Source organism: Athene cunicularia (assembly GCF_003259725.1).
Source record: "Athene cunicularia isolate RWA chromosome 5 unlocalized genomic scaffold, athCun1 chr5_part2, whole genome shotgun sequence".
Classification (NCBI taxonomy): Eukaryota; Metazoa; Chordata; class Aves; order Strigiformes; family Strigidae; genus Athene; species Athene cunicularia.
The window spans coordinates 6,293,162-6,309,181 of NW_020799102.1; the positions used below are offsets into that span (position 1 = coordinate 6,293,162).

At 39.3% G+C, this 16,020-nt stretch overlaps 1 protein-coding gene across 3 annotated transcripts in view; it reads right to left on the reverse strand.

Annotated features, from left to right (window-relative positions):
- Positions 1 to 16,020, reverse strand: part of KCNQ1 (potassium voltage-gated channel subfamily Q member 1) — a 420,899-nt gene that overhangs the window by 97,240 nt on the left and 307,639 nt on the right. For 2 of the 3 annotated variants that reach the window (XM_026850358.1, XM_026850357.1), the window contains 4 exons: positions 15,533 to 15,608; positions 8,055 to 8,149; positions 7,319 to 7,365; positions 6,448 to 6,509 (listed from right to left, as the gene is read on the reverse strand). In XM_026850358.1, coding sequence (XP_026706159.1) covers positions 6,448 to 6,509; positions 7,319 to 7,365; positions 8,055 to 8,149; positions 15,533 to 15,608 — 280 coding nt within the window. Of the gene's footprint in view, positions 1 to 6,447; positions 6,510 to 7,314; positions 7,366 to 8,054; positions 8,150 to 15,532; positions 15,609 to 16,020 lie in introns of all 3 variants that reach the window. The other variant, XM_026850359.1, reaches the window with a different exon arrangement.

Sequence of the window (16,020 nt, forward strand, 5' to 3'; positions counted from 1 at the left end):
AGATTGGTGAGAGAAAAGCTATTAAAATTGTAAAGCTGCCTAATGACCTAGATTGATGAAGGATGTGCTTAGTTGTAGTCCAATTTATAGAAAATGGGCATCCTCCATCACAAAGTTCAGCACCGAAATTGCTTCCGTATGCTCGTACTTCAGCATCTGGAAAAAGACTAAGGATTAAATTAATAGGGATACTTAATCTTCCATATGTCTCTTAATATTCCTCCACATCCCCCAGGTTATTACTTCTGCATTATTGCAAGAACTACATACAAGATGAGTTAACTGCTTGGCGGTGGTTCTTTGATTTTTATTGATTTCCCATATCTTTTAAAATTTCCATCCAAACCCATGGTTTTTTAGTTCTGTTTCTAGGTATCAGGAAGGCAAATCCTCACACAGCTATTGCAGAAGCTGCCAATATTAATACCTGAGTGCATGTTCAGCCTGCAAAGTGCAATATTACTGTGCCAGACACTTTCCGAAGTTGTCTCTTCCAACTGATGACTCATGGCTCTAACTGTGCTTTCCAGCACTGACCAGAGAGCCAGATGGTTTTTTGTCAGTCTTTTACTATCAATTTTTCAGCATTATTATTCAATTAAAAAACAGCCATATGTCCCTGTCCATTGCATACTGATGTGCAAGAAGGCCATCACTGGTCAAGGCCTTTTTTCAGTTTGCACTAATTGCTATGTTACACCAGGAAGCACAGTAACTGTTCCCACAGGCTACAGAATGCCATTAAAAATAGACAAAAAGCCCACCGAAGCTTGATCCTATGTTAGATAAAGCAGATATTTCACACAAAATTGGAAGACTGGCCACACATGACGAAATCTTTTAGGTGAACAAGCTGTCAACATGTAACCTGTTATTTGTGAACCTAGGAAGAGTTAGATGAGATAATACTTTTCCAAGTAAAATGTTAAATGGTACACACGGTAACGAGACACATATATGTACAGAGCTATACTTCCATTTATGACAGAAATGCTGTCATGTAACACATCTGTGTTACTGGACAAAACTGTATTGAAGCAATCAAAAGAAAAAATCCTCTCAAAGGCACACAAGCATACAAGCTTGATAAATGTTAATGCTTCTGCCTACCCTGATGAAGGAAGGCTGAAATGTTGGCTTGTCAAGGCCACATAATGTTCTGATGAAAAGGCCTGCTTCACAGTCTGCCAGGTCAAAGGAAAGACTCCTACCACCTTTAACGGGGTCTGGAGCATGTCCTAAACCTTTCTGCGTTGGATGGGCTGGAAGTTCATTACTAGCAGTGGTATGATTACAATTTACCTTCTGATACAATAAAATAGCAAATTAATTAATCTTACAGTGCCATTCCTCTGCAATATATATAACTCAAGTTCATACATTTTTGAGCAAATCAACAAGAGAAGTTAGATATGAAGATTTTTGCAATGGGGAACTATTAGCTGATTAGAAAGCAAGAGCAGGAAAGAGCAAGAGTAAAATCAGAAACTGCACCTAGACTTATCAATGGTCATTCTGCTCATCTGGACTGTGTTTAACAGAGTTCCTAATACACGTATGGATACAATCGGTGCTCTGGTGAAACAATTACAGAAAATTAATCAGCCAGAAGAAAATGTCATACCATGTATACAAATGTTGTAACATACAGGTCTCCACCACTTTTTGAAAGCCACCTCAAATAAAGCCTTTGCACTTATTTCTCTTTAAAAGTTCCATACTTGGTATTCACAGTGAAAAACATATCCAATATTTATCACATCCTTGCAGTTTTACTGAACATGGGGTCTATACATTCAACAATCGAAGACAGTGTAGATGAAAGACAGAAAAACAAATCACCATAACCAGAACTCAAATGAACTGTGCAAAGAGAACTTCCTTTCAGTTTTGGTTTCGAAGATCAGTTCAGATTTTCAGTAGGCAACCCAAGCAGCACAGCCGCATCTATTTTAGGGTAGATGCTTTCACATGATAGATTTGGTTTTATTTCATTTAAAAGGTGGTGCTATCTGCTTTTAAAGTATATCTGAAAACTGGAAATGATTCTCTGTTCAGTGCTGCACCGCATGTTTGAAGTTCTGCCTGTTGCTCTCTGGGTTACTACTAGTCAGAATACAAGAGTTTACATTTTCAGCTGTAAGTATGCAAAATGTGCATATGCTTGGAATGAATATTGCCTTGCAGAATTGTTGGATTCACATTAAAAGGGGTCATGTCACATGCCTCACTACTATGTACTTCTGTATAAACAGAAATCTCCATTTAAATCTCTACAACTTCAGCATTACTCCTGATGTTCCGTATAACTGACAAAGACTATTGTAAGATTTTAGTTGTGACCTTGGCAATACTGATATTAATACTGTACTGTCAGATATAGAAGGGACATCCAGAAAATTGCTTTGGATTGCTGTAACTCTTCTTTAAAAGGCAATCTTTGAAGTGTCCAAATCATTGCAGAAAGTTAAGTCCTATTTTAAAAACAACTTAACAGAGAATACAGCATAGTGTCTACTGCTCGGAATGGTTTTTAAAACTTTTTGTAAACCTGGGTTTTGTTATCCTAGTCTGGGATGTCCATAGGCAGGGCTTACTGACATCTGGGGCAGTTTGGTCTACAGGCACAACAGGCTGTTGAGAGTGCAGGGACTGCCAGTTTTAGCCCATACTGTATATTCTAGACATTTTTGTGCAGTGCCTATATTTAACACTGAATTATCTTAGGGCAGCCAAGCAACAAGGCCAGCTAATTATCTGAAAAGTGCAAACTGCACCTGTTATATCTAAATTAATGGTTGACAAAAGGTTAAAAAAAGAACAGATTCATTTATTCTAACAAGTTAGCAAACTAAAATTAAAGCGGTGAAATGAAAAGAGAAGATGTAGCACACGCAAGTGCTTGGGTGCGCTGTGGGCTTGTTCCTGGACGGAGCTGCTGGGCGCACCCAGAATGAAAGCAGTGGCACGTAGCGCTCCCTGCACGCGGATTAACGGCCCTGTGCACACACAGCTGGGCCTGTCTGGAAAAAATGGGTTTGATTTTGATTTTGGTACCAAGCCAGCAGTGGCCAGGTTTCTTGAGGGTAGGCTGTATAGTCATGCACAGATGTTTCAGGATAAAAAGAGAGAAGGCTGGTCACCGTAAATAAATCGATTTGCTGCTGTAATCTGGCTCAACACCCTTCTCCGAGGGGGTGCATCTCCATGCACACACTTGGACCATTGCTGCTCCGCGGGGTTTGTGAGCTCAGCCTGAGCGCGGCACCACTGCAGCAACGTGCCTTCTGGGCCACTGCTGGCCGGTGTCCTGAGGGAGCGGGGGGGGGACACGGCGGGTGCTGCCGCTGCTTGCCCTCATACAGCAACGCGCCTTTAGAAGGACAGAGCATTTGCTACCCTCAGCTTTATAAGCACAGAGAACAATGGCAAAGTCAAAATATGCTGTGATTACACGTTGGATTGTGATTTCTTCTCACAAAGACCTATCTGGTTGTGTAGTTTCTAGTTACATTTACAAAATCACCTTTTCAGTTGCTTGCCAAAATTACAAAATTCTATGGGAAGGCATCTGCAGGAAGGTTCCTGCAAGCATGATTCATCCCCTTGGCTTTTACATATTAGGAAACAATCTTTACACTATCACTAACTGTATATATTACAAGGTCAAAGTTTCACTCAGTGCGCAAGATGAACAGACTCTACAGGACCCTCCGCCTCAAATGAACATGTTCTTAAATTCAAAAGAAGGAAACACGATTTTTTTTGCTGATTTCAATACTTGAAAATTCAGATTTATGCTGTAAAGTATCATAATTCCTGACAATACAACGCTCTTTGACTCTAAGCATTTTATTTTTAAAATGTCCCTCTCATGTGCCATCTCCTCTGTACCACTGGCCGTACATGTGTCTCTAGAACGTGTTTACTTGGGCCACAAGTACAAAAGCTTTGCAAGAGTGACATGATGTCCCAGAAATCAAATACTCCTGAAGACAGAAATATCTTTATTTGTAAACACTTTGAGTTAAAATCTACCTCCACAAAAGCCTGTAGGAATATACATAAAATTGGACTCTGCCTCTGTGATGTGCAAGTAGCAGATGCTGTGCTGACAGCAGACACCCATAAGCAGAAGCACCCAAAAGTTTAAGAGATCAAAGTTCAGGGTTTCTTCTCTTTCTGCTTTAACAGATTTTCTGACAACTGTACACACCAGCCTTCTGCTGCAAGGAGCACACTGACTATCCTCGAGAAAGATCTAATAGAAGTACTTGGCTTATTCCTGTGGTGTGGGAAGTACCATCTAAGTTCTTGCTGTAGCAGGAGCATCCAGATCATTTCAGAAGGCTATGTCTCATTTTAAAATGACTTAAAGGAGATTTTGCAAACAGAAGGTGATTGGATGCTAACACCAGCCTGCACCACTGAAAATCTCCTTCAGCAGTCCAAGACTCAAAACTAATTCACAAACCAAATGGCATGTAACTGTGTAAAATATATAGTCACCTTAAAACCAAGCTGATACAGATATCCTTTGCTCATATCACTATCCAGTGCTCAGCTCAGGAAGGATTTAACTGTATGCTGAAAGCATACCACGTACCATGGACTTTACAGGAAAGCAAAGGCCAGTCTCTGAAAGCAAAAACACTAAAAAAACAGCTTTGGCCACCATCTGCAGCTGCAGCAAAAATGTGATTTCAGTGTTGCCAGTGTGTTGTCATGTATACCACTGTTTGCCGAGTCCAACTGAAATTCTCTATTTTTAGCCTTTCAGCTACTTTCAGATAAAATTCCTGCAGATAGGACTAGCTGTATAGGGCAGATAACATACAACTCTGAAACCACAGATGACCTCATGCAACTGCAAAGAAAGAAGGGTCTGTTACTTAAAACAAGGATAAATTTTAACCCGGCTATACTAAAATTAAACAGGGAGTGTTTTACAGTCCCATTACAAGACATAAACCAACAGTCACTCTAAATTCACGGTGTACTTATTTGTAAGGATGTAAAAAGAGTAATTAATAGCCCCAAAACAGCTTATCTCTGAGGCAGTACCCCACCAAAGCTTTCCCAGACTCGTTGGAGATTTTACAAATAGCACTGAGAAGCTATTTTAGCTGTCATTTGAGAATTATTTGTCCAAACCGAAAAGTCATTGCTCTTTGTCATAAGTCACAAGGCATTTTTTAGTGTTCTACACTTTTAGTTGACCTTACGGAGAGAAAATAAATAAATGTAATCCAGAATTTCTGGAAAGGGCTTCCATGTGTAAAAACACTTGCCAACCTCAGATCTGAGTGAGCACTGCACAGTGATTCTTCTTTGTGCAGAATGCACTGTACCTCCCCCTCTTCTACCTCACCCTTTCTGCTGGTCACCAAAAACCCACCTGTTCCCTTTAAAATGTCATTTAGACTGAAGTACAGTTCTGAGTACTATCATTCAAGTTTATCTTGAGTATTTCAGGAGAAATGTATAAAATTGGCTATGTCACAAGTGAATGAGTACAGATCGGGGTGCTCAGTTCACATCCTTTGGGATGCTCACCCCTCTTTTGGCTTTCAGACTATTTGCTGGATATTTCTTCAGAACAAATCCTTCATTAGGTTATAACAGACTTCCAGGTGTGGAAGAAGCACTCTGAAAACTCCTTTCCTCAGGAAAAACTTTCATTCCTTAGTATCGAATGAACAGTACAGATACACAAGTGAAATAATACTCAGGTAAAGAAATTCTTCCACCCCCCATCAAATCACTGTAAGAGATCAGTAAAGGATCCACAGCATTTCTCTTCACTCTTTCTTTCCTTAATACAGACAAACCTCTATTTTTCAACAATGACATAGCCTCTACTTGTCACCTAATTGTCAAGAACAGCCAGCACTGAAATAAAGAGTTACAAAGCACTTAATTGTTAATTTGTGAGTATAGAATAAGTCTGATTTTTTTCTGGCTTCACGTCACTTGGAAGGAGAAACTCCATTTGTCACAAGGAATGAGAACCAGGACAGCACAAGGTTTGCTATCGCTCTCTCCAAGGAATTGTAGGTGGAGTTATATAAACAACAGAGCAACGATCAAAGGGAAATCTCAGGGACCGTAACGCACTGAGGTATTAAAGGAACAGAGTCTTTTATCTATTGTGGAGGAAGGAAGTAAAACATTGAGACATGTGTAATATATACAATTAAAAAATCAAAACCCCAAGCAAGTCCCAAAGAGACTGAAATCAATTGAAGTTTGTTTTTTTTCTTATTCTGTTAAAATGACAAGAAAGAACCAAAAATGCAATCTACCACAAAAATTATGCTTCATCCCCAGGAAAAGCCAGGCATTTAACTCTATTTTAAGCTGAATTTTCCCCCACATCCCTATGAAACAAGCACTGTTCGATCACAGACCATGTCCTCATTCACTGCCAGTCTAACTGAGGCTTACCTTGTCCTCCACTCTGTTCAGCCTGGCACCAATCGTGTTATTCCCTCGATCTTTGTTTTTTTCTGTGAAACAAGAAACATTTTCAAATTAATATATGGTGGTATAACAAAATAGCAGCAAGCCACAACAGGGTGTGTTTAACTAGCCCACCAACGCAGTGTAACTGAACACCTTTGCCAAGCTGGTAGTTTTATTCCTTAAAAGCAGCTTTTTGTTTCTTTTTATAGCAGTAGCCCACACCATGGCTTTAATAGCCCTTAAGTTTAAGGCACTTTCAACCTTAGTTTTATATTTTAACCTGGGAGAACAAAACTGTTCCCAATTTAGTTAATGTTTTAATTGCCATTTAAAAACAATATACCACTATGCAAAAGGCTCTACAGCCAACCTGAACAATGCATTTGGTAACATTTTATCTATTTTTTCCCCCCTATAAACTATAAAGAAATGTGAGTTTGAAAATTACATTAATGGAGAGTTTTCATTCGCCAGACTTGTTGCAAATAAACTTAGTACTCTGTGCTCCTTTTCCATCCTCTTTTCAAAGATATCAAAGATTTATGTGAATATTACTGATTTCATAGAAACTCTGTAATCACAGCACACCATTTTAATGAAAATATGGTTAGTCTCAGAGAGATTAGATTTTGAAAACTTCAGTGAAAGTAGGTGCTTTAAATATCTAAATAAGAACAACCCTATTTTAAAGGTGTTCGTGACTAAATATTATTCTGGATACCTAAACTTCAGACCACACTGGTTGGCACTGTTTAAAAGTTTGACAACAAAATAAAAAGTATTTTAACAAGTATTTTCCATTGATTATATCTTCACTGGTTTAACTTTAGACACATCCTTCATATCAACTTACCTGAGACAGAAATAAAAAGAGATGGCTTCCCTATGGATTGGTCCAACCTATAAAACAAAAAGAATAATTTTTAGTTTGTATCAGCCCGAACCAGAATCTTCACTTTCACTAGCTGGAACAAGAACTCTTCACAAACAAGCAAACTGAAGTTCAAATCATTCTGGTTTCTACTGTAAGTGAAGCTGTTGTTTTGGGCTAAGAATAGCTTGAAGATAAAAAAATAATAAAAAACCATAATTGGATGTGGATTGGTCTTTAGCTTCTTTGGTCACTGTAAAGTTTTATTGTGCCCATCACTTTCCCATGTGAACAGCATTGTTTCCTCTTTTCCTTGTTCTTCTTGTGGCATCTATCTGTCATCTCTTAGTTTGTTCCTAAAGGCAATTCTACCAGAGCAGGTGACAGTATTTCACACTATAGTATAATACAGTCCCTAACATACAGGGATTACAGTGTATAGTCAAAGCTGGCAGGGCCTGAGGCAATACATGTAAATATAATGAAAATTTTAAGTCCTGATCATCAGATTTTTAAGCTCTTTGCCTTTTCCTTCCTCTTCTTGAAAAGAAAACTTTACTTGAATGTCATTTTATATTCCCTAACTTTGCACAGTCCTACCAATACAGCCCCTGCACCCCTGTCAGTTTTTGATCGCCAGCCCCAGTCACTGACAGACATTTACAGACATCCCTGTGCTGATGTTTACAGATACGGACACTGAACTTTATCGACATACCTCCTCTGTAACTCCTTGATTCGCACCATCAGGTTGAGGTGGCCCTGTGAATATTGCTCAATAACATCTCGGACATCGTAGGGTTTTCTAGCTTGCTGTAAAATAGAAAGCAGAAAACATGCCTTTAAGCCACAAGGATGTAGGAATGGTCTACAGTAATGTAGATTTTTTTCAAGAGTGGACAGTAAGTTCTTTGAACCCCTTTTAACACTGCTTAAACATTTGAGATATTTTGATTGTTGCCACGATCATACATTTTTTTGTGGAATAATTATGACAGTTCTGATTTCATCCATCTTTTAGTTACTGCAGGTCTACCTGCCTTTCAAGAGATTATCCACCAAACCCGAGACCAAAAAAGTATATCTGGCACTTTGCTCAGAAGTTTGTAATCACTCTAGTTTCTTCTGAAACAAGGTTCATACTCCTCAGCCACCAGACATGCAAGCCCTCATTCTCAGTCAGCAGCAAGACAGCTGGAGTTCTCAGTTCAGCTCTTCCCATGGGAAGGTTAAAGCAGAATCCTGGCTGAAGGTGCATGACTGATCTCATCTTACAGAAAGACTGGCTGAGCTTTCATATCTACTGGGAAAATATTGGTGCAAGGAATGATGAGGGAGAAAGCTCTGTGTCTGTAATTTGCACTTCATACGTAGGAAAGCCTTAATCTGATCTATTAGTAATAAAAACACTTTTGCGAAGTATTAAAGACCATAATTTTAACCAAGACTAACTGGGAAGCAAGTGAATGAACTTGTCGAAGCGCAGTCACAAATTAAAAATATCTTAATCCTACATCTAGAAACCAGAGTCCAATCGGTGCTAGAGATACATATGAGAAGCAGCAATGAAGCTCTAACAAAACAGAAAAGAGGAAACAGTAGAGGAGAAGAGTAGGGTGTAAACTTCACACATTAGACTGGACAGTAACACCTGAATTTACCATTTTGTAGGAAATTTTTTCTTAAAGATGCTAATCAAATCACTCAAACAGTACAGTAACAATAAATGATAAGCCAAGCAGGTCAAGGGAGGGGATTCTCCCCCTCTACTCTTGGAGACCCCGTCCCCGCAGTGCTGTGTCCAGCTCTGGGGGCACCAACATCAGAAGGACACGGACCTGCTTGTGCGGGTCCAGAGGAGGCCACGAAGATGCTTGAGGGGGCTGGAGCACCCCCTGCGAGGACAGGCTGAGAGAGTTGGGGGTTCAGTTGGAGAAGAGAAGGCTCTGGGGAGACCTTAGAGAGGCCTTTCAAAGCATAAGGGGGCTTATAAGGAAGATGAGGACAGACTTTTTAGTAGAGCCTGTAGCAATAAGACAGGGAGTAATGGTTTTATGTGGCAGTTGAGGCACAGACTCTCCACTGAGGGGCAGAAGGAAAGCCCTTTATTATTACAATGGTTCATACATACGCTCTTGCTACCTTCACTCTTACTTCATGATAAACTCAGCAACTAAACAATCATCAACCCTCTCTCCCAAATACAGTTCCATACTTTCTCTGAGCTGACCTATCTTCCAAGGCCTGCTTCTCCTCCAAGACTTGCTGCAGGGGCAGGGGCAGGGGCAGGGGCAGGGGCAGGAGCAGGAGCAGGAGCAGGAGCAGGCTCCTGCCTGGCTCACCAAGCAGAGTTCTCTTAAGCAGAGCTTTTCATCTTCACTATGCTCCCCAACCCGAGCTCCTTTACTAATGTCGATTTGGCTCTTAAGTATTGCATCTCCCACAGCTCTGCAGGGCTGACGGGCCAATGCTGACCTACCTCTTAATTATTTACCAGTAACACAGGATTTAATTCTTAACATAGTGAATCTCCCACAGCTGCACAGAGCTGACACTCCCACAGTTTTAAACTAAAGGAGGGTAGATTCAGACAGATATAAGGAACAATTGTTTTATGATGAGGGTGGTGAAGCACTGGAACAGGTTGTCCAGAGGGGTTGCAGATGTCCCATTCCTGGAAACATTCAAGGCCAGGTTGGACCAGGCTTTGAGCAACTTGTTCTAGATGAAGATGTCCCTGCTCACGGCATGGGGGTTGGACTAGATGACCTTTAAAGGTCCCTTCCAACCCAAACCATTCTATGATTCTATATTTGACTCATTTGTTCTAGATAATTTTCAAAGTTTGGTAAAATCCTTGTAACCCTAAGTTACAACTTTTCCTTTCTTTCATCTTTTGGGAACAAGGAAAAGAGTTTACAGTGGTAGCTTCTAACATACCAGAATTTGTATCCCATTTGAGATATCAGGAATATTTTGTCATCCGTACCTCAAAAGCAGGAAATGTTTCTGCACTGCTTAACCTTATTTCACATGCTGCAGGTTTTCCTCAATCCCATGATACAAATACCTTCTTTTTTAAGCCACAGGAAAACAGGATACAATATAAAAACCTGGCTGTTGCACCTTCATGCCGTCCCCTGCACCTGCCTGGGAGACAGCTCCCACATTTCAGGAATCATTATTTTAATAATCATTAATAATACCATTTCATCAAACAAATAATATTTCAGTCTGTCAGATTCCCCAAATCCAACTGCAAACCTTGGGTGAATGTGAGATACTCTCTAACGGAAGGCTAAACAGGAATGGGAATTGCTTCAATCTAACCAAAGAGCACACGGAAAAATTCCCAACAACACTGACTGCTTGCACACAAATACATCATAAGTAACATCCACAAGGAAAGAAATATGATTAAACAATGGCATGAGCCCGTAAGTCTTTCCATGGACTAGTATGGTAAACATGATGATATAAAAAAAAATGGATTCTTGGATTATTTTTGTACTGTAAACATGCAAGAGAGAAATCTGCAAGATCAGCTTGAAAACTCCAGGCTCAGAAAAGCTGCTCAGTAAGAACAAAGATGCAAAGCTTTCTCCCGCCGACCTTGTACTCTGATGCAGGTGTCTGAAGTAGAAAGAGTAGGTATAGCCGTGCCTGTTTTTCGTTTACTAGGCTCTTTCTTTCTCTTTAAAACAAGAACTGAAAACCTGGAGTAAATAGAATTTATGAATGAAGCCCAATTTCTGAGTAGGATAAGGTATTTAGTAGTCGGTGCCGATTTTTCTGTAGTTACTTCATACTGAAAGCTGGTCTTTCAAGAGAAAATCCTCTTGATGTTGACAACATGTTAGGTTTGTAAAAGGAAAAAACCTGCAGCAGCAATGGATGAGTATTGAAGAAACAAAAGTAGAAGCCAGCCCCAAATCCTTCCTTACCTACTTCTCTTTTTTAATTTTGTCCCTCGGCTAATTAACCAATATTCATGGCAAAAATCTTCTTAAATGAGTTAAAATTTCCCCCATCGTCTACAAAAGTTTGCGAAAGGCACAAAAGCCAATGCCAAATATTAAATGTGCACCACTGGCCATTGCTGTTCCTTAGTAACTGCACGTGCAGGGAGGCAGACCCGGGAAAGGGAGAGGGGAATCTGTGCAAGGGGAAATTCTGGGAAATGTAACCAAGTAACAGTCAAATAAAATGGGTAGAACATCCTTTGTAGCACAGGACACTCTGAACTACATTGTTTGGTACACACCAGTGTGGAGATTAGAAAAGATTACACACACAATTCATGATTCATACCATGACAAATGAGTTACGTAAAATGATGAATTATAAGACTATAAATGCAAGATTTTCCAGTGAAATTGTAACAAACCAGGCAACAGTTACTCACGTCATCAGTGGAACTGCAACCTGTATTTTTAGTTTATGCTATGTATAGAAAATTTGCCATGGTGAAAAACATAACACAAGTTAAAAACGTATTTTAGAAGGGAACTGATTTACTCAACAGGAAGAATTGACATGGAAAGAGAAATAAGAGATTTTAAAGTGACAGTGGGAAATCAGATCAAATCCCTGGTCTCTGGATCTGTAATGGATATCACAGTTGCATCCCTGTGTGTAAGTCTTGAGACATTTAGAAACTTTCTCAATTGGAAGACAGAGGTTATTTACTCATTAATGGAATAATCAAACATGGTAATTTCTTTTCTGAAATGCAGTTGTAAGGTTAGACTATGCCAAAGACATCTGATTAATACGTGAAATTCATTTTTGGTAGGTGGGGTGAACACAGCCTATAAACCCATTAATTTCTAAGTACTGTTTTCACTATAATCTACAGAATCCTTCCATAACCATGAGCCATTCACCTTAACAGACGCACAGGACTAACACTGACTACTGGTCGAATATGAATTTCCTACACCACTTGAAACAGTCTTACAGACTTTACAAGAGCATAAACACATTCATAAAAAAGGTATTAATTCTTTATAATATTACGCTGGGTTCCTACATGGACATGATCGTATGGACTATATTCAAACCTGGACTTTAAAACAGAACATAAATTTCTCTCCTTTTAAAGAGGAAATGATGTCCAAGTGTGATGTATCACAAAGAATTGCTTTTCAAGTCTTTTAAAATTTCTTTGTATCCCTGTTTAGCTTCTCTTTATTTATTTTCTTTCATTTTTTTAACAGGAAGGCTCTGCTTTCTAACCGACTTTTGTCCTTGTGGTGCCATCACCCCCTGTTATTAATTGAGCTCTTAAAAAAATGTATCTAGGCAAATTTAGGCATACAGGTGTATCCTGCAAACAGCTGGTATAGTTTAAGAACCATGCTGGGTTCATGCTGGGACCTATTTTGTAAAACCTTCCTCTTCCTCTCCTTCTTCCTATGCTTCCCCTCCTCAAAAGCTTGAGGAATCTCTAAAAAAATACTCCTTTTAAGTGCTGGCCTTGCAATTACTGATGTTCCATCTAATTTGAAGCATGAATCATAGTCCAATGGACTTCAAAGGAAATTTAGGGTTTTTTCATTAGTTATAGAAAAAAAATAATCTGAATTTTCTTTTTGGAAGATACATTTCACATAAACAAAAAAAATCTTAAAAGGCAAGTATCTACCAGAAAAGAGCTATGCAGATCTCTTAAGTGCTGAAAGATACATTTTAAAAATACATCTTCTGCTTTACTTTAATTTGAGATATTGCATTGGGCTGGTTGTTAGAAACTGTAACATCATTACCTGGCATATGTTTAAACTTTTTCATTTCTTATGACTATTTTAGGTGCATACAATAGAACAGAGCAGATTTACAACATACTTTTGAGGAAAGAATAATGATAGTGGTTATCTCTTAATTACAGGAGAGATTTTCAAAAGCACCTTGTGGCTTGAATTTCAAGGTGACTTTGTGCATTAAGTTACTTCGGTGCTTTTGAAAACTGTACCTCTAGTGCTCTCCAAATTTTTAAACTTGGTCATAACCTTGTATTCAGAAATTATGGAGAAGTATCAGATATCCCCAATACATTCCTACTGGGAGATTCTGCTTCTGACAGAAACAGCATTTGTATGATTCAGCTTCTGACAGAAAAATCATTTGTACGTAGAAGTGATTTGAGATATGTTTCACCTCGGCCTGACTGACACTTTTAGTTCTTTAGTAACAGCTAATATTGATAGCACGGGAAGAAGAAAGACTACTAAGGAAGGATGAGAGACAACCTTGTTAAGGGATTTTGTAGATGGCCAAGACCAGGTCTTTTGCAGATGTGAAAGTGAGAGTACAACTGAGAAGCCAGATTAGCAACTGGGACACTGAGTACAAACAAGTTTAAGTATGAACTGAATAGTCCCATTCTATTCAGTCAAATGCTTTTCAGCTTCTATCAAATCATCTGCCGCAGGGGAGTTTCGTTTATTTGCCAGGTGGATACTGTTGCACACAGTGTTCAGGCATTTTCAAAATCTGTTTTTGACAAATACCACTTGGGAGGTAGATATATAATGTGTAGATTTCTTGTTTCTAAGCAGTTTAGTTAATACCATGGAAAATACTTCATGATCTAAATTTATGAGAGCAATGATTCAGTAATTAGGATGGAGCAAAGGATCACAATCAGATTTTAGAATGAGAAAAAATTAAATGGAACTGGCCACACTTAGGCAGTTTTTCACAGAACAGTAGTGGACACATCACTGGAGTGGGCCACATCCCTTGCCAAGTTACAAGTGCTGCCCAGCAAGTGTTAAGGAGATTCTCAACAAAATGACTATAAACATTATTTTCAAGTAGTCCAGACGTTGTGCCTTTCTAATTTTAGTCTAGTAAAAATAAGAGGTGAAATGTGCTAGCAGAAACTTTCTGAAAGCACTCTTTTCCAAGAAAATGCTGGACATGGGAGATTTCGGCCTGAATGGTGACAGTCTGAATACATTATACCTGAAACAAATTTCTGAAAAGCTCAGGCAACGTTAACCATAAATTAGCTCATGAATTTTAGTAAAACTAAAAATATCAAACCAGAAATTGCTAAAGAATTCAGGCAGTGCTTCTAAATTTCAGTGACAACGTCAGAATCATGGTTTTGAAATTGCAGCAAGCATCGCCTTACAGAAACACTGATCTCCTGGGCTGTTGGTGGCCATCACTGTCATCGTCATCTTTTGGATCCTAAACTTTGCGCCCTTCAAATCTGAAGGGAAAAGGACACCATCCCTTTATGGGGGGGTGTCTAGATTAAAGGCAGGAAAGCTCTTCAGTCTATTCTAAACAGTTCTGGTGAGGTTGTATATGAAAATAGATTTGGGGAGTGAAGCCCCACTCTTTGCATTTTCAGTTGTGAAGCCTGTTTTCCAGAGATTGTCGCTTATTAATTAATTTTAAGCAAAGTACCATATTCCTTACATATATATATTCACCTGGTTTAAATCAAGCTGAAGGCTGTTGACACATGTTGTTACTGGATTAATGAAACTAGTTTAGAAACCACATTCTTAAAAATTTTGCAGTCAGGATTTTTTTATTCAGACCAGGCAACAAGGTTACTTAGCTAACGTTAAATGTTTACAGTTTTGCAATATCACAGCAAGTGAAGCAGCACACAGGAAACGTATGTCAGTGAGGGCTCGAGGAGTAAAGAGAACTGAGAGCTCACCAGCTGGGAAGGAGGTCTCCTACCTATGCAGAGGGGAGAAGGGGAAAGGAAGGAGAAGCCTTCGAATAGGCTAACAGATTTCCACCCTGGTTTCTTATCAGGACTTCATTATCATTGAATAAGAGACAGAAAGAAGGCTGAGGTAGTATTTTAATCTCTAATCCTACTGACTCAGCACAACTGTACAGCTCAGAATTAATGGAGACATATGAGAATGTTTGCACTGCAAGAAAGAGACAGCGATAACACAGGGTTAAGGGTCAAGTCCATTAGCAGAAAATAACATTTTAATTCAGACTGCATTTCAGGAGCTTAGCCTATTTCCAGTGCATCCACAGTTGACTACCCTGCTGTTAAACAACCACCCTATTGAAGGGGGGAAGAGGAAGGTGGGTGTAGCTCACCATTACTGAAGAGAGGCTAACACAATTCATTTAAGTTTCTAAAAGAAACAATGAATCAGGAGAATAAAAGGGTTTATTTTGAAAAGGAGCTTTCTATTCACAACTCACCTGAAACTTTTTCTTTGCCACAAAATACTGCATCCTACGAATCACCTTAATTGCAGCGCGGTGGTGTTCTCGCAGCCTGTGGGAAAAATGAGGAAGATGAGTGGGGTGAAAGAGCATCTCCATCCAGACAATAAATATAACAGTCTGCAGTAAATGCTTCACTAACACGTGAATGTGTAATGTAAGTAGTTGCGATTCAGTCTGGGAGCACAGCACACTATTATGTTGACCTTCCCCACCTTTCAAGAGGGCTATAAAAATCCAGGATTTTATCTGACCTGTGTTAGCTTTGCGTACATTTCACAGTAAAAAGAGGTGTCCACATAACCTCCTCCTATGTCTAACAAACCTCCAGCCATCCTTCCCAGCTTCATTTCCACAAAAAAACCCTCACTATCAAATTTCTGCATATTCAGCCATGCACAGCTTCTATACACAGTCACTCTAGAAATCCAGCTTGGGGGGTTTTGTGGAGTCCATCCATCCCA